The sequence below is a fragment of the Serinus canaria genome, chromosome 2, assembly GCF_022539315.1.
Source record: "Serinus canaria isolate serCan28SL12 chromosome 2, serCan2020, whole genome shotgun sequence".
Taxonomy (NCBI): Eukaryota; Metazoa; Chordata; class Aves; order Passeriformes; family Fringillidae; genus Serinus; species Serinus canaria.
In genome coordinates, this window is record NC_066315.1 from 39,028,637 (window position 1) to 39,050,147 (window position 21,511).

Here is a 21,511-nt window from a genome sequence, read left to right on the forward strand (position 1 = left end):
CTCATAAAATTCCTGATACCATCATTAAAGGCTTTCTCAAAAAAGAACAGCAATATCTGACTCTTGATCTCTGGTGTGTTGGTGACCAGCCACGTTTTGGGGCACAGCTCTGCTGTGATGTGTACCTTGAAGGTTTCTGGTAGCAAGTGATGTTCCTCCTGCAGGCAGTCACCTCCTGTGGACAGTTTGGATACAACTGTCCCATGTCAGAGGTCAGAAGAAGATATCTAAGGTAGATGTGGACTTTCCCATTGTATGCCAGCAAGCCATACTGCCCATGACTGTTCGCAGGAGCATTTCCCAATATAAATGTAGCCTTCATGCCTGCTGACCTTGCATATCTTTTCAGAGTCTTTGGGCACTAACTAGTCCATTACAATTACGGGGTTTTTGTTGTTGTTGTTATTAATAAACTAAAATTGTTAAGTCTTCCTGTTTTGGTAGTGTCCATGCCTTTCCCTGTTTTGGAATATTCACTGTAAAAATAAGAAACTTCAAATTTATATGTGTATGTACATGTTGTTGCTGGAATTGAATCATCATTTCTAACACCACAATGGATGGTAAAGAGTCCTTGTAGATGTAGTTATCACATTTCCATCCAGCTTTCACCTGCCCATAGCTGATATGGCTTATTAGCAAACGGCTGAGAGAGCTCAGGCTCACACTGGATCAGTAATGTGTGTGGTTTACAACACCTTCAGCAGAATTAAGTACAATATATCCACATATAAAACTGCTGTCTATGCACATCACACCGTGAGGTATGACTAGAGATGCCAGAAGCAGGTGGGCTGCAATTCAGGCTAGCACACTTGCCTGCTGAGAAGTCCCCTGCTTTGCATGCAGGGAATGTGGAGTGTGTTTTTATTTTCCTGTCACTAGGTTCTAATGGGTTTTACTTTTTCAATTTTCTTCACTAGAAAGAGGGAAAAACCTTTTATTTTGTTCTCATCTTGTCAATCAATTTCATACCTCTCTATTAGTTTAAGGAGCACATGTGGCCTTTAATTATAGTTGCAGAGTACAGGCTGTTCTGTGCACACTCCACAAATTGTACAAGTGTAGGAAAAAATGCAGCTTTCCACCACATTTAACACAATATTTTGTAATATGATCTTTAAAAGTATTGTTTACAGATGTAATCCAGCAAATAAGAAAATAAGGATATCAGCACAAACATTTCAGAAATTAAATACTGTGAGATCTTCTGATAACAGTACTAGCCTATTTTTTTTAATACTATGCCATATTTATGCAATTACAAATGTATAAAATTACAATGAACTAGCTTTCATTTTTTAACTCTGGAACTTAAAAAAAAATCTGGTTGATGAGAAGTTGATAGAGAATGATATACAATTGATTTGTTGAATGTTTAGGATAGCTTGCTGCACCCCATAAGAAAGTGCACTGTTTTTCCTGTTGGAAAAAGGAATAGAATAGCTTGCCAAGAGTAGTTCTGGCTGAGTGTGATTTTGGTGCTGGTGAGATGGTTGAAGTTACTGCTGTTCTTGCTTTAGGCATCTTTTCAAATTGTAGTTTGATTTTTTCTTAGCAAGTACTTAAAGACTTTCTAATTGGCTCATCTTAGAGAAGTAAATCCAAAATTAAGGGGTTTCATAATGGTAGAAAATGGAATAAATCCTTATCTAATTCTGTTCACACTTATTTATTAAATAGATACTCAGGTGCTCTTTGCTACAATTTTGTAATTACTTTGAAATATATACCTATCTATATTTTCTGGTTATTGTGAACCATCACCCAGTTTGTAAAGGGTCAGCTTCCCAATTTTCAGAAATACTTAGGCCTTGGAAAGTAGCCTTCCATTGCCATCTGCACTTGCTGACTGACCTGATAATGAAAACAGAGGTTCTTTCTAATACTGAATGAAGTGTTCCTTTGAGAAAATTTCCTAGAAGGGTATTTGCTTTAGATTCTTCTGGAAATGGAGAGCAATTGAATTTGCACCATGGATCCCAGAGCTGGTCTTCAGATTGGTGGAGCTGGTCTTTGTCTGTGCCGTAGCAGAAAAGACAACTGGATGTAATTTTCCAAGATTCAGTATTTCCAATGAAGTCAGCTTTAGAGATTCTTTATCCAATTTGTTTATAATATACATTCTTCTTTTTCTTCACCCTGTAAAACAAAACAAATGCCTTGCTAAAAAAACTTTCACTTTTGGGTATCCATTCAAAAGAGCAGAAAATGACAAAACTGAGATTACAGCCTATCTTTCTTTCTTTGTATCTAGGTTGTACTGTAGTCTTGAGATATGGGTACCTTGTCTCCTGAGAATCATGTAAATTATATACATGTTGTATCCTTCTTCCTTATTATTCTTATTAACTGTCCACAGGCTTGGAGCCCTGTCCACTTGTAATAAATATATATGCAAATTCATTCCTATTATTTCAGAGGAACTTCCCATATACAGGGGACACCTCTAGGTGTGACACCTGTGCATCTCAGTATTCCTGTTATGAAAACTTGTAGTGTTAAAGTAGTCATGCACCCAATTCTGCAATTGGTACTTTTGGTATGTTGGCATGGAAACTGTTAAAGTGGTGTGCTGCTGCAGCTGGTTTGCCAAATATTCAGAATCCCTACTCATAAATTGTTTTTCCTTTTGATAATAAGCAGGAGCCCCCACAATTTCCACAGCTCAACTCAGGAGACAGCTGAGAAGTAGAAAAAGATTTTTGTATATTAAGTCCCTTATGATTTCATGTAGCCATGCAAATGGCAAATTTCTCATTTAATATATTTCAGTGGGAAAAGTTACTATGCAATAAAAAGCAGATCATGATACAGTATTTTAGAGGGGAAAAGTATATTGTTTCTGGATCCCCAGTCTAGAATAATGGGTGCATAAATTATAAGGTGAGACACAGTTACAAGTAGTGCCAAAAATGTAGATTTGGTTGGCTGTAAATGCAGTCAGTGATTTCACTCCAGCTATTCAGCTGCCAGAGGGGAGGGCCAGCAGCCCCCAGCCAGTGCACGTGAGCAGGGTCTGCCATTGCCTGGTGTCAGGCAAACTGATCAAATGCTTATGAAGCAAGTTTGTTCTCATTTTAGAGTCTCTTTAAAAGCGACAATTTAATGGGACCCATTACTGTCAGCTGTGGCCAGTTCCGTCTCCCTCCTCCCAGGCGCTTAACAGGGAAAGCAGAGATTTATAGCTGTGGTGTAACCACTCCAATGGGCTACTGTTCACTCCTCCTGCAAGTCCTCTCTGGCTGCTCTCCAGATGAATTTTCCAAACAGGAGAGAGGTCTTCCCTGTCTCTGGAGTGCTTGCCTTGCTTGGAGCCCTGTGCACCTGTGATAAGTATATATGCAAATTATTAGGTCCTCACTTCAGTGTGTGCTGTGATCCTTACATGTTTTCTGCTGGTCCAAAAGAGTGGCAGTTCTCCAGATTTAGCAATATTTAAACAAAGCTATAAGAGAGAGAGCTCTGCAACCCATCATTTTTTAATGAATGAGCACAACCTTTTTTTTGTTTTGTTTTTTTTTGTTTTTAATCAGAGGATCAAGGCATTTCAGAGATGCTGCTGCAAATGATCTTGCCCAGTCCGCATTTGTTGATACTAATGCACAAATGCGCAGTGGTCATTACATGTACAGAAACAAAAATGAAAACTACATATTTTTATTTAAAGGAAAGAAAAGGGAGTGTTAGATGAACAGAAGAGATGTAAGCAGAGCATCCAAATGGAACCAAATGGATGAACTAACTAAAACAATCTTTCATCTCACCCTAAATCCATGTGATTTTCGTAAACTGAAAGAATGATCGTCTTGTGATTCTGTGAGCTCTGTGCTTGAATCTGGCCATTGATTGAAGTCTGGCAGGGGAGGGAGAAAACAGGAAAACATCTTGCTAAGATTTTCCTGTGTTAGATTAATCAGCTCCAGTTCATTCACTCATCTCTGAAAGGTCATGTTTTCTCATCATCAAAGTTGCCCAGTCTGAGACTCTCCCTTGATTCCCTACAGCTTGGCTGAATGATCCACTGGGCAAGGCAGATTCAGCACTGCCTTTGTCCTGCGATGCTTTTTCAGCATCTTTCTGTGATTTGTGTTGGGGTTTGCAGCAAGATGCATCTCTCTGATTAGTGTTACCCTGAGAGTCTTTATTTCTTGGAGGAACTAGTCAGTTGATTCCTCTTAGTCTGTTTCTGCAGTTGCTAATCCCTGCACAGACTGCATTTCATCCACCTTTCTCAGCCTGCTTTCCTATGTTGTCCAGACCGTTTTGACAGTGGGTGCTCTGACTGTGTATGGAAACTGGGCAGGGGGATATGGCCACTATCTCACTCTTAAAAATGGTGGGTTTTCCAAGCTGGTCCAGCTCCAACTCATCCCTCTGCTGTCGCCTTTCGTAATGAGTTTCAGCTGCAGTGTGGAAAGGTAATTTTCCTTGACTACTGCCAGTACTAGAGAGCCAGACTTGCATATTTCTGGGTGTTTACTTGAACTCTGTTTTCTAGTCTCCAGGCATCCAAGTTTCACTAAACTCTAGGCTTTAGAGGATTTTAGTGCATAGTTCAATATTAGCAGAGTTTCTTCGTTGCCGAACACAGGGGAATGAGAGTGCAGCATAAAGTAGTAAGTACAAGATATTACTTGCCAGATTTCAAGAGATCTGGTGCAACATATTTGTTTAGATGTCAACTGTCAAAACTAAGAGCAAAAAAAATTACAGGGAGATAGTGAACGTGTGTGGATGAGTCATTCAGATAGATGCCTGAAAACTGTACCAGGAAGCATAATGCTCAAGACATCTGGTTTATTTTGGCATGTTTATGTCCATGTTATTTCATCTGAGTATTTTTAAGTTGCTTTCTGCATTATTTTCATACGTCACTTCATCCCTCCTCAGAAACTTCTCTGCTGCAGATCGGGCGTGTTTTAAAACTCCTCCCAGGTTAGACAAAGAGAATAGAAACATGCTGGGTGTTGAAGGTAAGCAGGGGCCAGCTCTTTGCCAGCACCCACAAGCACCCACCCAGCCAGCCAGGCTCAGGCTTGGCTGCTGCACTGGCTCCGGGTCAGCTGGGGCGAGAGCAGGGAACAGCTGGCTGTGCAGGCAAACTGTGCAGATCTCTGCTAGCGTGAGGGGAATTGCTCCTCAGCCAGCTTGCAGGCATATATAAATATTTGTGGCATAGTTTGCATTATTATTTCAGCTGAGCTCTAAACATTCGGTTGCTGATAGCAGGAAAGAAACTAGTGCTGCTATAAATTTCAGATGGTGCAGAAGTGCAGGGATTTTTGTATCGGCTGACAATTAAATCAAGTCCCTTTGCCTCTTTTATAAATAACTCTGCTGCCAAATATGTGCGGGAACTCTGCAAGCCTTTGTGGGGAAGGCTGGGAGGGGAAAAGGAGGAGGACACAAAGCCTGCCTGTGCTGGGAATTTCCTTGGAACACACACACACACACACACACACACACACACACACACACACCTTCTTTCTCCTGTGTAGGGTTGTGTTTGAGCTTGCCCTTTCCTCTTCACGTTTCCATCTCTGCCAAGCAGCTAAATGGAGAGGTTAATTTGAGAGACTGCTACAAGTACTTGCAGCATGGTAATTGCATAGCTAACATGAGTCTTCTCCTTGTCCTGCCTGCTGCAGGAATCTACATGTCACTGCAGGGGCTGATCTTGGCGGAGATTTTTTTTTGTTTTTACTAGGAGGTCCACTACTTTGTTAGAGTAGCTGTTGTTTAATATCTTTCCATTGTAGCTCTGTGCAAAAAAAAAAAAAACAACAACCTATATGTGTCCTAGTAAAATTGTGACATTGTCCATAGAAGATGGTGCCCCCGCTCCAGCCATCTGAAAACCCAGTGGATAAAAAGAAAGACACAAATTATGATTGTAAACCAAAATCAGTCATACAATTGAGGGATAACAATTTGAGAAGTCTTCTGTGATACTGTGCTTCCATGCAGGAGGGCAGCTACATAAATGGTTTGGAAAAGTGTCATTCTTTACGAAGAAATACTGCGCTTAATTAATTCTTGCTCCTGGGAGGTCAACCTGGGGCACTCATTATTGTCTTAATTGGTGGTATAAATCCTGAGGCACTGGAGGGGAAGAGAGGAAAAAAACGATGAGCAGTTAGCAACATACAGCCTTTTGGATAAGTGCTAGCCAGTTGTACAACCATCCTAGTGACATTTTATGGTTTTATTGGGTTGTAGGTCTGATCCTTCACAAATTTGGTTAAAGGGAATTGATTTGCATAAACAAAAATATAAAACAACAGCAAAATGCAATAATTCATTCTTGAGTTCTCCATTAAACTGTGTGAAATAACTCAGAAAAGCACTTCTTTGATCTCCTGTTATTTGTATTAAATTATATTCATTACTCTTCCCATCTGGAGTTTCATAGCAGGCCAAAAATCATCCTACAGACACGACTGAAAGGAAGTTAACTGTAACTTTTTAATTATATGCATTCCTTCTCCTTTTTTTCCTTAATTTGAAAAAAGCAGATGGAAGCGCATACCAGCGCCTTCCTCTCCGTTTAAATCACTGAAGTGGAGAAGCAGAAAATCTCAGCCGTTCTTTCCCCTCACATATTGTTTCAAGGTGATGACTGTTCTGTCTGGAGACTTTGACATGTTTGCTAAAAAGGTCAGGAGTTCAGTGAAAATCGAAATTGTGGAAAATACGTGCGTAGTCCTAGGGATGCCGTGGTACCCTCGCTGGAAGAATCTGGTTGTTGCAGATTTGCACTTGATGGAATACATCTCCCCTGTTTTGTTGGTAGCTGCGTCTCTGCCAGCTGGCCAGCAGAAGTCTTTCAAACTCCCCAGGAAAAAAAAAAAGTAGTCAATGTTTAGATGGTTTATAGAATGTTTTTCACATTAAACCAAGGTTTGTGGAATCAGAATATGTTTTGGCGAGGGGAACAATAAAAAATGGCAGTTTTTTCAAGCCTCCCCAGGGGCTAATGGCTAATTGGCATTACTAGCTCCATGATCAGTTTTCTTCAAGCTCTGTCATCATAATTTTTTTTTTTTTTTTTTTTGGCCTGTGAAGTCCATAAGACCTTTTACACCTTAGAAACTATTAGGATTTATCAAATATGGCCTGCTCTGTCTTTGCTGTAGTTTTTGCAGGTTTTTTGTAGTTGCAACAAGTATCCCCTCTGTGGTAGCTTAAAAAAGAGCAACATGTTCTTCATCTGCTCATCCTGTCCTTTGGGCCCTTTTCTCTTTTTAAGAAATGAGAAAACCCTGGGATATTTCCAACTTTTCCATTTGTGTAACAACAACGAAAAGATAATAGACCTTTTTTGCCCATAGAGGATTGCACTTAAATCCAGAGGTCTGTATTTCCATATGCAAGATGTGGGATGACAGCTGCTTCTTTTTATTGAATTTTGAGTTCTGTTGATTAAAAAGAATTAAATTCACTGCCACACTAGTTTCAAGAGCAAATTTAGGTTTCTTTGGCCATAGAATCTTAGAGCTGCTCTTAATCTGCAGAATAAATGGCTAGACAAGCAGAAGTGTGGATGGCAAGCTGGAAATACCAGCAATAACAGACAAAGCCAGAGCCCTTCCCAGGGCGGGCTGGTGCTGAGTTCCTCCACCACTGGCTGGTTGGCATTTCTAGGTGCTCTCTACCAGCTATTGAAATTTGTTTTTGCAAAGACTTTCCTGTCCTGCCCTGACATATATTATCAGCACAATTTCCCTACTTTCTGGCAGTGAGCCTTTTTTTACTTATTGTTGTAGCTGCTTCCATTTTGTGCCAGCAGTCGTTTCCAGCCACAATGTCAGACAATTAATTTGTTTATTCTGCAAGCCATGGCTTCCAAAGTGTGATAGACAGTGCAGACATCCTGGAAAAGTGCTGTGCAACTGGGAATAAGCTCATTTGAGCTTCCTTTTAGATAGCTGCTTTGGTAGTATTCATTACTTGTGGGGTCTCCTATTCTGGCTGCAGCCATTTTGCAGTGTTTTGTCTGTATGGTATCACTGAGCAGCATATGCTGGGTTGTAGATCTTTTGTAAGCCTTTCTATGCAACTCCAGTTGCAGGTTTGCATGTTACCTAGGCCTCCCAGAGTAAATCTTCCTGATTAACAACCAAAAATTACATGTCTTTGCCCCAGCTTGACTGTTGAGCATACCAGGATTTGGTGAGGCAGGAGTTTTTTGTTCCCTGTCTGCTGCCACTCGTTAAAAATACTGCAAACTGCATTTAGTTCATGCATGTACCTGAGCAATTCCCTGGTCACAGAAAAAAGCAGTTTTGTGCAGATCCCATCACTGAGAGATACCTTAAATGTCTGCTGATACTCCAGAGAGAGCAGGAATGGGAGCTTTACCTTCTCTAAATATAGTTTACAGGGTTAGCAAGGATAGAGGGTAACTTAAATTATTAAAATAGACAGATTGAAAAGAAGCCATACATCACAAACATTTCTTTTGTAAAAAGTGTACATATTTACCCAGCTCCTATTTCAGAATAAAGCTAAGTGCAGAGGTCTCAGGTGTGTGGTGGGCTGGATTTTCTTTTCAGCTGCTACTGGTATTTATCTTTCTTCTCAGAGCTCAGTCAGAGTTTATAAACGACTGATAAACTTTACAATGGAAAAGTCCTTCCTACTCCTTTGGTTTTTTTACCATAGAGTAGCCATATGCTTCACTCGGAAGCTTATTTTGCAAATTTACCAAAGAATGGCCTCTAAATCTGCAGGAGTCATAGCTGGCTGCCTGTATTTGGGGGTAATCAAAGCTGAACCCGATGAACTGAGCAGGCTGTTCAAACAGATTGAGCTTGCAATAGCCCTTCTCTGCTGATTACCCTGTCCCTGGCTTGCAGTGCAAGTTTTCAGCTTGCAAGCCCACTATGCCTGCAAATAGGACTTGGCATGCCCTGTGCTGGCAAAATATTTTTAAGATGTTGTTATCAAATGATCCATCTCTTCATGCATGTGCATAACTTGATCACTAAATCATCTGCCCTGCCAAAATCAACTGGACAGAGAAGGAGAGGGAGTTGTATGGATTCCCTATCAAATATGTAAGGGTAGCAGTTCATGCTAACAAATCCATAAGACTTCATAAGTTTAAACACTTAACTTTGTCTTGAAGGCTCATCCTTAATGAGGTCCTTTGTATTCAGACAGCCAGTGGCATAACAGCATTCAAAATATTACTGAAATAGTTCATATTCTCTGTGTGCACTCTGTTCTTTACTGAGATCCCACAGTTTGACTAATTCACAGACACCTGCTGCAAAAGTAAGTGGTGAATGGGATGAGGTGGTTTCTTCAGAGTTGAGTTGAGGTTGGATTGATTAAATAGATTATTTACTTCTGTGCAATAGACCTAGGAAACCGGGTTTGTTTGCTGCTTGATACATACGGTTTCACATATCACTCTCTGCTTTCAGTGCAGCAGGTAAGATATCAACACAATTAAAAGTGAAAAATAATCTGTCTGCTCTGCCACTGGTGGATGCTCAGGGAACACACGCTGATACAATAGATTTCTGAATAATTTATACTCAGCATTTTTTCCTTGTGCTCGGTAAATGAGGATGCCTAATGTGGCATGGTCAGAGTGATACTCTATCTGTCATCCATTAAGATAACAAGATTGGTGGGCCTGGGAGGAACGTGGCATGATACACAGAAAAGATGAGATTAAAAATTGAAGTGTTGGTCTAAAATGTTCTCTGTAAAGGATGCTGATGAAAGCAGCTCAGAAAAACAGAATTAATTCAAAAATGTGATTTCCACAAAGCTTTGTCTTGTCTAAAATAAAAACACAAGATACATGTTCCTTTCAAAAGCTGTGGATAAAAGGAATATTGGAGTAAATCACTGTTCCTGATAGGCCTTCAGTAGCTTCCACTCCTTTAAATTCAGGTACTTTGTAGGTGCTATCAGAAACAGTTATGTATGACAGTAATGCTTTATGTCTCACAGAATGGGATTTTTTTTTATATTCATGAACCTTTTTAAATTACAAAGAAAAAATAATTTGTGATTGGTTTTGGCACTGGAGTATCTCATCTCTCTTCACAGGGTGTTAATTTGGATGGGATGCTAAAATATTTGCATAAAAAATGGCTCATGTAAATATTCGGCCAACCAGATTCATTTCGAGGTGACTGAATTACAGTTGCTAGTATATTGTTTTCCAAGAGCCAATAGGCACTAGTAATTGATTAATTTATAAGCAGTGGTGGTTTACAGTCTCTGAAGTTTCTGACAACTTCTTAGCATCAGGTCACATTTGGATTTTCTTGGTTTTTGAAGAAACTGTTGGGATTGTGAGATCAGATGGGAGTCATTTGACAGAAAGCACTTGGAGGAAAACTAGGACTTGCTTCTAACTTAAGTATTTTTAGTGAAAAGGCCACAGTTGTTATACCTGTGCTATTTGGAACCCAGCCTTGAAAGGGTTTAGATGTGCTTTTCTCTTTAGCTGGGCAGCACGCACCTGCTCTGCCATCTCTGTGTCCTGCGCAGTTTTCTTTTGCTGCAGAGCTGCAGTTGGGGTCCAAACCCCTGCAGAGGGAAAGACAGGACACTCTATTTTTCAGCCCAGATTTAGGAAGATCTCTGAGCATTGCCCTGCTTGCAGTGCCATCCATAACTTTTGGCTGTACCACACCAGGCTTCTGGAGGCAGGTGAGGAAACTGAGCCCCCAGTGCCCAGCAAAAGGTGCTCCTCACCCACCAGTGCCCAAGCTCCTGTCCTGGCTCGGTTTGGGTTTTGTGTGCAAAGATAATTATAATCTTAGTGCCTGTCCCAAGGAAAATTTAAAAATGGAATCTTTTTGATAATGTATTGCTGAGCTTTTAAAATGAGTTTGTCACAAATGTTACAAGGAATGGTATCCTAATGCTGACTTTGAGAAGAATACTTCTGAGTAGGCACTAATACATTGTTGAGAATCATGTCCTCAGCTTTGACCAGGACTACATTAAACCTTTTTTTCACCTGAATATTTTGTATAAACAAGTTTATTTTTATTTATGTTCCATTATTAAGTCCAGAAAGAAAATCAGATATAGTTCTTAAAAAGTAATTTGTCAAACAGCAGTGAAAGCTTCCACAGTTAGTATCTTCCTCTATATCTTACACTCTGTGGAGGACATTGCCTGGGGATGTTAGGCTGATGAGGAAACTGTCTTCATGTCAGTCTGGAGATCTGCTTTTTCCAAATTTGTTCTTCTTAAGCCTTTTTTATTAGTAATGAGTTCATGAATGCTTTATACTTGCTGTCTGCAGATGGATCACATTTTTCAGCTGCACTGTGTGGTCAAGTTTGTCTGGTAAGGACTTAGGCAGCCTCCTCTGCTTTTCTTCCTGATGGGCTGTAATTAAACCCTGGCGTATAAGGATGCACATCCTGCAGCTATATATCAGAGCAACTGATCAGTAGGTGCAATTAGCTACTGGTTATATTTTGGTATAGTACAGATGTATTTGGAGAAGACTGTCTCTTCTTTTTCCAGTATTGGGTGACTTGTTCATTTGGGCCATTTTGTCTCTTGCCCCAGTCAGGCTGGTGGTAGGAGAGTAATGCTATTGGTGGCTGTGGGTGTTAAATCACCTGCAGCAGCCCTGGATTAGGCTGGGTGGCTGCCATAGAAGTTACTAGTTTTGGCTTGTGCTGTGTCTTTCCAGCTAGAAAGTGATGACCAAATAAGCTGTAGAGAGACAGCACAGCTCACATTTTATACCTGTTGAATTAAACCAAAATAGATGCCATAGATGCCTCACTGTTGTTGTTAGCCGTATCAGCAATTACCCCAGAGCCAGGCATCACAGGGGAATATCAAAGCAAGAAATGAGTGAATATTGCCATAAATTTTCTTTTTTGGCAAGTAAACAAATGTAGAAACACTTACCATACTTGCCATTGCAACAATTCAAGCAGTGTTAATGATCAGAAGTGTAGAATATAAAATAGCAGTGTTTATTGATAACTTGAAAGGTTTTAATTATCCAAACAAATAGCTTTAAATTCTTCTTCTGGGTCCAGTAGCTTAAGGAAAAGATGTGGAGAGTTTTTATTTACCACTTTGATGGTAGTAATAAATATCTCTTAAATCAGAGGAGCTAACCTCAGGATGAGGCTTGCCTGTGCAAGAGCTGCACAAAACTTTTGCCAGGGGTTACGTGATTAAGGAGGCATTTTTCAGTTCTGAGTGAATCTGAGGTATTTTCATAACATTAGCATCTCTAGCACGTTGGTTGTGCAAGGAATTTATGACCAGCCCTTTCTACCTGTCCTACCACTCCCTGATCATATAGCCAGAAAGTCTCTCAGTCAGCTCTGAACGATGGGAGTTTTGTCTTTTGAGCTGCTCACATATCTCAGTGAGCACTTTGAGGGGAGCCAATTTTATAGCTTACCATGATTGCATCTTTAGACAAATGCATTGTGGGCACAGAGCTATCGTCTGCGGCATCAAGTTTACAGCTTCCCTGTAGGGTGTAAACATGTGGCTGGTTGAAGGGTTTTAACCTCTGAAGCCCTCCAACAAATATTAAATTGCTAACTATTCTTCCATAATGTTGTGATGTTGACTGAAATTTGACCCTGGTGCTCGCTGAAACCATTTTCAAAATCTGAGTGAGAAGGTTAAATAGTGCTGTCAAATTTCCAAATGTCTGTTGCAGAAATACTTTTCCTGAATATCTGTGGGTTGAGCTCTAAAATGCTTAAAGTAATCCTCCTTTTTTTTTCTTCATTATTACATGATATTATCTAAAGCTTGGGGTTTAGTGAAATTAACTTGGGTTTTGCCTTTTTTCTGTGCCACCTAACCTTACCATTTATGGCTATTTTTCTCTTTTTCACTTGTTGAAGGAGGATTTCAGTTAAATGGTGTTCCTTAAGTACAACCAGACCTCTAAGTTTCTTTAATTTCTGTTCAAGATCATTGTAATTACTTGATTATTTTCACAGCTGTATCTGAGTAAGAAAAAAAGTGCTGTAATTGGCAACTTTTACAAGCTCACAACTCAATAACCTGATACTGGAACTCTTCCACCTGCAGAAGCCTCATTAATTGCTGTAGGAGTTTCAGCAGTTAAGAGACCTGGGTTTCAGATTATTTCTTTTTGGAGTCTGCAGTAACAAAAATAGATGGGACCTTCAGGCTGAGTGAGTCTGTTTGTTATTGGATGAGTGTCTAACTTCCAAGTGGATCTGTTAGGAAGGCTGTTGTTTACCCAACTCATTACTTACATTCATAAGCTCAAACAATTTTTAGTTGAGCTTTTTTGTAAAATCTAGGATTTCATTTCCGGAATGCTCTTACTAGTTCTAGCTTTGTTTATTTTGGCCTTAGGTTGCATTAGATAATTAGTTTTTATTTAGGAGATGAGTCTTATGTTGCAACAAACAGTACTAAATTATAGTAAGACTGAGTCTTTTAAAATACCATACTCCAGTCATAACTTTGAATTAGTTTTGTTACTTTAAAGCAACATTTGTGCCTGTCTCTAAGGTTTACAGAAAACTCAGAAGCTTACTTGATTTCTTTTTTTTCTTGATTCCAGGGCTTTTTCCGCAGGAGTATCCAGAAGAACATGGTTTACACATGTCACAGAGATAAAAACTGTGTTATCAATAAAGTTACCAGAAATCGCTGCCAGTACTGCAGACTACAGAAGTGCTTTGAAGTGGGAATGTCCAAAGAATGTAAGTTGTCTCAGAAACAATTTATTGTTTGTCATATCCTGCATATATGTGGCAGTCCTGAGGGAAAAAATTATTATGCAATTATGTGATTGAAGCCAGTATCTGCACTCATATGGAGGAAAAGGAGTATGAATTTGGTACTCAACTTTAGACCTGCATTTACAGACTTCTGAGTCCTTAACACTGCAGCCTAAAAGCTGTGTGTTCTTACTGCCTGGACTCTCTCTGAAAGGTGAAACGAGCTGGCAAATGCACTTCTCTAAACCTGACTATGCAAAGCACACCAAAGCCCCAAAGGATTTCCTTCTTCCTTCTTTTCTAGAAATCCCTGGTTTGCCCTTTAAATTAACATTTTAAAATATTTATGTAGAAATATGTGATATTCTCTTTTTCCGGTTTATTGATATCCCCATCAAGGCTGAAAATATAGCTAAAAATGCCTTTTTCAGATCCCATGGGGTAATGCTTCTCTCAACTTTCTCATTTTTGATTGGATTGATTGCAGTAGCAAAAAAGTCTCTGGTGTAGTGATCTGTTTGATTGTTGAGGGTTTCTACCTCTATCAGCGATGTTCCTGGTGTCAGTAGGTCAATACCAGTAATAACCACTGCAGAAATTTGCAGTGTGTGCATAAGAGAGATGGGGAAATTGCCCAACCAGTTCTTAACTTTAATTCACCCACAAGAGTTTCTTGGAGAGAGTTTAAGATCACAAGAAAAGAAAAATTGATGATGATGAGGCATTTATGTCTGAATTGTGATTTAAACTGGTTCTCATCTTCAGCATTTTACATCTCTGAATTGTGTGGGACATCCGAGTAGTTCCCTTCTCTGTACTTGGTCAGGTGCTAGAGGTCCTAAAGTTATATTTGTCCCTCCTCACTGTATGCCATTTCTCTCTCCCACCCTCTCTTTCCTCTCAAAGAAAGAGTGTTGAGAAGTGGAGAAAGAACCAGGTGCATCCTTTGGACCACTGTGCTGTGTTTCCAGCTCCTTTTCATGGGAATGTGAAGTTCTGGTTATTGGAAAGTTTCAAGCTACTGAGGGAGGAGGTCTTAGGATTTCCATTAATTCACTGTCTGTGTTGGGTTTTCTATTTTTCTTGTGTGCCTGAAGTGCACTTTTCTATACTTAGATGTAGATCTGTTGGAGTGGAGACTATGATGGGAGTAAAGGAGAAGGTAGGCTAAAATGCAAAGATATAAGATTGAATGAGGAGGATTTTACTGATAGCTATTTCAGTGCATATGAACTGCACATGAAGCTGGGTTTTTTTCCATAAAACCAGTATGATGTAGTTTGGAAGAGAAGAAAAAACACTTTTCTCACCTGAGGGCTTGTTGGTCTTGAGTTCCTAAGTACTTTATTGCTGACGTGAAACAGTAATCTTATTAAATGCTGTAACGTCACTTCGGAGTACATTTTGGAAGTATCAGCAGTATTTCTAACATGTTAACCAAAGTTACTTTGGATAAACTAGAAAAGACTTACTGCCTTTTAGGTGATGGATTGTTTTTTCCCATAGGGTAGCTGGAGCTTTGCTGGCAGGAATTAAGGTTTTGCTCTGCCTGTTTTCTGGGGTGAACTAAGTGAAATTGCCCTTTGGCAGTTGCCTTTATCTCAAAATTCTACAGGCACTGAAAGGGGGATAACAGGTTGGAGGGGAACAGAGGATCCTGGAGAGAAGTGAGGGATGTCCTCTGGCTGCATTTCTGTAGAAGGCATTTGCAAGGGAACAGAGAAATTATTTTAAATGTCATCGGTTTGAATGCAGTGTGTCTTGTCTTCTGGGTTTAAGAACTAAGTCTGAACTGATTCTGTGTTATCCCTTCATAAACAGGAGCTTTTCATCTCTTAAGAGATTTGAGAAACTATTTTCTTATCTGACCTTCTTTCATACATATCTCTAGGTTTTAACTCCATTTCTTTAGAAGTTTATGTAAACAAAGGCACATCTGTCATTCGGGTTTTTCTTTTTCCCCCGGTGCATTATTCACTTTTTTTTTTTTGTCTTCTTACAGTTCTGTTATCTTGTAATGTGAAAGCCATGAACAAAGGACAGAAAAAAGTATCAGAGAAATCTCACAGGGAAATAAGCCTACAATGCTCAAACCAGTCCCAGTTGGGGAAAGTAATCATAATGGCACCTGCAAATAGGAACCCCAAGGTCTCTTCCCAGGAGCTAAGGAGGAGTAGATACTGGTTTTCAGTATACAGAGTAATCTGTGCTTAAAAGTTGCAGTCCTGTGTTTATTTGTTCTGTCTTTAAAGGGCATGCAAAAGTACCTGCATATGCAGCTCCCTTTGAGCTTAATGAGTGTTCCTCACAAACATCAGAGGAGAGATGGGAACTAGGTGCATAGCCAGTGTGATAAGTAGAGGTTTAAGAATGGGGGTACAGTGTTTAGTGTTTGAAAGACGAGATACTGAGCTGTTCTTGTATGCTTTTATCTTGTTTCAGAGAATGAAGTGAGATGATAAAGGAATGCAGCAAATTTGCATTTCTTTATAGGTTGTTTTGTTCGTGTAGGGGGGGAAAAAAAGCTATCTTCGACCCCATTTTACTCTCCAGATCTGATCAAGAGAGGTCAATAACTACACTACCTCCAGGGCAGAAGTGGAGCTATTTGCCTTGTGATAATATCTGCAAGACCTACTGAAACTGGATCCCACTAGTGTCAGGACCATCTTTCATTGTGTAGTCCCTGTTGCAAAAAGTTTGTGCTCCAGATAGGCAAGACAAAGAGTGTGAGGGGAAACAACTTAGTGATGACTGCCTTATCATCCTACAACAGGACAAAACGTAGCTTGAAATAAAACCCTGCTGTCTTTAATCAGATACCTTCCTTCAGAAACTCCAGAGCTTTGTCCCTGAAACCTGAGCTGCAGCTCTTGGTTCAGGGCCTGGAGCCAGTCCCTCCACCAGCACTGCATCAGGTTTGGGCATTGTTCTATGGCTGTCCCACCTCAGCTCATGTAGGAGAGCTTAGGGCAGTGAAGGTTCAGCTGGGGCTCTGGACCCCACTCCAAACCACTTCTGTCCTTCGTGGCCTCCCAGTCTGTTCGGTGTTTTTAATCGCCGCATAGAGACAAACGGTGATCACGCAGGATTCTTTTCTTGCTGCTGCTGAAGTGAGAAGGCTACTAAGGCTGACAGTGGCTCATTATGTGATGGAGAGCCTTAGGAAACTAACCTTTGCCCTTCTATTACGTGATCTCTAGGCTGCTGTTGAAGCCCCATCCTCGGCGTGACCCCAGGTGCCCGCCAGCATCTCGCTGTTGCCTGGATGCGGGCCCTGGGTGCTCAGGAGCTGCCGAGGGGTCACACGTATGGCACTGCCTCCTGCAATTAAGGGAGCACGCAGGAAGCTGGGCAAACCTCTCCCACAAGAATGGACTCTTTCAAGCAGGATGCTGCAACAGTTACTTTGTAAGGTGAAGCCTGCTCATAAAGAGAGCCCAAACTGGATTTTTTGGTAGGGTATAAGGGGGAAGAAAATGGAGCTCCCTTCTGCCGCAACTGCCCAGCTTAGCCCAGCAGCTCTTCACCTTCCATCCCTTTTCATAAACTGTGTAGGCTGCAGGGACTGTCACTGTACTTGATGATCTTTGGGGTCCCCTCAGACACAACCCAGCCCACGTACTAGTGTGCGATGCAGAGAAGCCCTCTTTATACTGGCATAAATCTTGTCTGCAGTGTGCTCTAATAGAGCAAAATTATATTTATAAAGGCACAGAATTGTTCCAGATTACTTCAGTGCACTGAAGCAATGTTCAGATTTGCAAATCTCCTTACAATTAATTTCTCTGGAGGAAGGGAAGGAGGAAGGGAGGGAATGCAGGGAAATTATCATGAAGAGGAGAGAATCTGGTTTCTGTGCTCTGTATTTGTTGGGGATTTTTTAACTTGCCCAGAAATGTCTGTTACTCTTTGTCACAGACTTGAGTCTTATAATATTTAAATGTTCATGCTTCTTGGAACATGTGATTACATTCTGCTACTGAACAATAGAGTGAATGGATTTACTTATTTTCATTCTAGTTGAAATTGGCAAGCAGGAAACATCAACTTGAGGAACTGTCATGTTTGTATTTTTTATTTCTCTTTAATTTTTTCACTCTCCTTAATGAAGCATGATTCCATCTGCAGTGAGTGGCTAAGTGGAGGGCCAGTCTGCATAGTTGCATTTGGGGAAGTTCATGCAGATTTCACTGATGTAGTTTTAAAGTGAACTAATTAGAATGCATGCAATCTTTATTTAGCTGTTAGTCAAAACTGAACTAGGCTTGTTTTATTCTTTTTAGCCAGCACGAAGCACCGGATTTAGGAATTGTTTCTGCTTTGCTACAGGCTAGATTTTTAACTGGATGCCTAAATACCACAGAGTGGCTGGGGGCTTTTTCAAAAATTCCAGAGTAGTTGCCTTGCCTGTTAACTTGCTTTCTCGAGAGGCAGGAGCTAAATATCAGAGTAGAAATCACAAACCCCTGAATTCTGTTCTGGGATTAATTCCTCTCTCTAAACTCTCCAAGCTGATTATTCTGTCTTTCCTATCTTGAGAGATAAAAATTACATCTTTTCACAGGGGCTGGGAGACCTTGTATTGTAAGTGCTTTGAAAGTAGAAAGATGTAAACTGTGAAAATACCAATTAAATTAAGAATTGGAGAATATAGTTAGTGAGGAAGCTATGCCCAAGCCATAGAGATCACATATTTTTAATTTTGTTTTATAAGGACGGATTGCTTCACAGATTTTTTCAGTTGCTAATCAGATAGGAAATCTTGGAATTTTTTTTTGAACCGGCTGAAAAATTGGGAACTTTTAAAAGTTAATGCCAAACTCTCAATATCACTAATGGGGAAATTGTTTTAAGATGACAGCAAAGCTAATGGGGAAGGTTCTTCCCTGCAATAAAAACCACAGTGCTCTAGTGTCAGCCTGTGCTCTGCCAGTGATAATGCACACTTTGTTAAGCTGGGTGGATGAAAATGATCTACATACAATTAAAATTCTCTTGTAGAGAACTGGGTTCTACTTGTTGTGCATTGTTTCCCATGGTTAAACAAACATCTCTTGCTTTTCACATCTTTTTTTTTGTCTTCAAAGAAGCAGATCTGATTTTCCTTTCTTGTTTTGGGATCTGCTTCTTCTGTGTTTTAGCCTTTACCCCTGATTTTGCATAGCTTTCACTTGCCAGCTTTAATGTTTAAAGGAGCAACTTAGATTGAATGTTATTATCCATAATTTACTCTATGTTCTGTGAAGATGGTTATGTAATAGCAGTAATTGCATCAACTCACCTAATGAGCTTTCCCTCCAGTGCCATGTACAGCAGATTAATAGCCCATGAATTCATTTGCAGCTCGTTGTGTTTCAGAAAAGTATTTCAGTCAGCAATTAATAAACTGCTAAAGAAAATAACATAAAAAATGATTTTTTTTATTATGTTAACTCTCCAGCTGAACAATTTATTGGCACCTTTCATGATGCGGCTAAGTAAATTCTCTCCTAATTCCTCAAGCAGAGTGTGATTAGTGAACCCTGCTCAGCTCAAGACTGTCTGGTAATTAGTCTGATCTTTATATCCTAAAATGTTAGGGGAAAGTAAGAATAGCATCCTAATGTTCTCTTTTTCTTCTATTCCTTGCCTTTCAGGCATTATGCAAATAGCTGTAACTTTAAATTGCAGCATGCTCATGCTGCAAATTTTTTTTCCCCCTTCCTTGCATAGAAACCCCATAATTGTGTAAGCTAAGAATTGAAGACCTCAGCCAATAAACAACCCCTGGCACTGTTTCTGCACTGCTTGTTGTGGGCTGCAGTGTCTCATACCTCCCAAGTGGTGGGACACAGCCCGAAGCAGGGACCCGAGAAAGGTCATGGGGTGCTGCTGCCCTGAGGAAGGTAAACCAGGGGTCAAATGCCACTGGAGAGGGAGATGCCAGGAGAAAGGCATGGAGAGGGAAGAGAGAACAGGGGAAGTCCTGTGTTTTGCAGTGTAAAAGGGGATGAGGTGATTGAACCCAACAGGAGAAGAGCAGCAGTGAAATGCCAGGGAGCAACCACCTTTGCTGTGAAAGTGTCTGGGGAAAGGGGAAGAAACTGCTGCATGTGGCCAAATTTGCTGCTGCATAGAATTACTATTTCCGTGCTTTTTGTTTTGGTTGGTGCTAGTGTTTGGGGATTTTTTAAAATTGAATATCAAGTTTTCCATGTTTTACATAATTTCTTTTTCAAAAGAAACTGTTATCTTCTTGCCACTACCATCCCTACTCTCCCAGTCCAAAAGCAGCGCTTGGATTGTCTTCAAATGTAGTAAAATATATATTTTAAAATATTTTCCCTCATTTTGGGCTCTTGGGGACTGAGTAAGCATAAAGGGAATTCCTTCAATAAGCTCATACAGAGATTGATTACATGTCCTCAGCTGGAAGTTACATTAAGACTTATTCACTAAGGTATAGCTACCGTTGTGAACTTTTCAACGCTCTCTGCTGTCTCTATGACAACACAGATCCTGGCAGAAGTTACCAGGGCTTGTGTGCTCTCTGCAGCCTTAGTCTGCATCCATCAATCCTAGTCCTCGATGACTGTAAATGTGTGCCTTTCTTATGTTTTTGCATAACAAGGTGTTTTATTAAATTTGTGACACGTCTAAAGTTATTACACTAAATGTTGGTACTGCCATATGCAACCATGCTCTAAAAGACGTGTGCTTTAGGAAAGGACTTTCTGAAAGGCTCTCAGTCTTGTCTTGTGGAAGATATTCAGCTGAGTGGCACAGAGCCCTTGTACAAGTAACTTTTCTTTAATTACAGGTGAACTTAAGGTAGCTAGAACCTGGGAAAAGCATAATGCACGCCCAGTCTAATTTCTGCTTAGATCTGCAGCACACTCCAGAGAAGTGCTCACTACTCTTCAGTGCTCTAGCAAAGTCCACAGACCTTGCTGAAGACATCCTTATTTTAAAGGAGCCCATAGTGTGTCTGTCTGCTTGCAGCTCAGGTTTCTGTGGCAGTCCTGCCATGTGCCACCTTCTGCAGAGATCCTTCTCTAGAGATGGGCCTTTTTCTTGAGAACGGTTGGCATGGACACAGGTCTTAGTTTTCGTTTTACAATTTTGGGGTGTTTTAGGAATCATCAGATGCTTTCTTTTCCGTCACTTTCCCAGTAAAAGGCGTTTTGGGCAAGTATCTCTTACAAAATCACTTCTCAACATAGATCTTGTTCTTTTTCTGGCCTTTTTCTGTTATTTCTCATCCCCTGCTTTGGTTTATAGCATTATTTCAAATTGTACTTGTAAAGACACTGGTTCTATGCATATGTGTTGCATTGCAGGTTGCCTTTGCCTCTTCTGTAAGAGCAGATGAGAAACCTAGAGGTAGCCAGTCCCTACCCAGTCCTTGCTCTCCTAAGAATGATGCTGAGGCCACATTTGCTTTGTCATGCGGACATAACTGCTGAGACCCCAATCCCATGACCTCAAAAGCTTTGTTTCAGAGCTTCCATTCTTCCTTTATGCACTCAGTTCACTGCCTCGTATTCCTCATTCGGATCATTTTGTTGTTTGGGGACGCGGGGCATCTTTGCATCTCTCTTTCTAATTGCCATTGTGCCATGTGGCTTGCGCTTTCTTTTGGCCATTGTGGTTTCTCTGCTATCTTTTTTTCTCCCTTTTTTTTTTTCTCCCCTAATTTTTTTTTTTTTATTTTGGGATGTTGAATCCGAAGGATGGAGAAATGTCAATGAGATAAATATCAGTCTGGGAACGAGCAAATTGCCAGCGTTCTGGGCCTTGAA

At 40.3% G+C, this 21,511-nt stretch overlaps 1 protein-coding gene across 7 annotated transcripts in view; it reads left to right on the forward strand.

Moving 5' to 3' along the window:
* The window catches only part of RARB (retinoic acid receptor beta), a 321,234-nt gene that overhangs the window by 261,865 nt on the left and 37,858 nt on the right, over positions 1 to 21,511 (forward strand). For all 7 annotated transcript variants that reach the window (XM_030231742.2, XM_030231950.2, XM_030231763.2 and 4 more), the window contains one exon: positions 13,568 to 13,709. In XM_030231742.2, the coding sequence (XP_030087602.1) occupies positions 13,568 to 13,709 (142 nt within the window). The remainder of the gene's footprint in view (positions 1 to 13,567; positions 13,710 to 21,511) is intronic.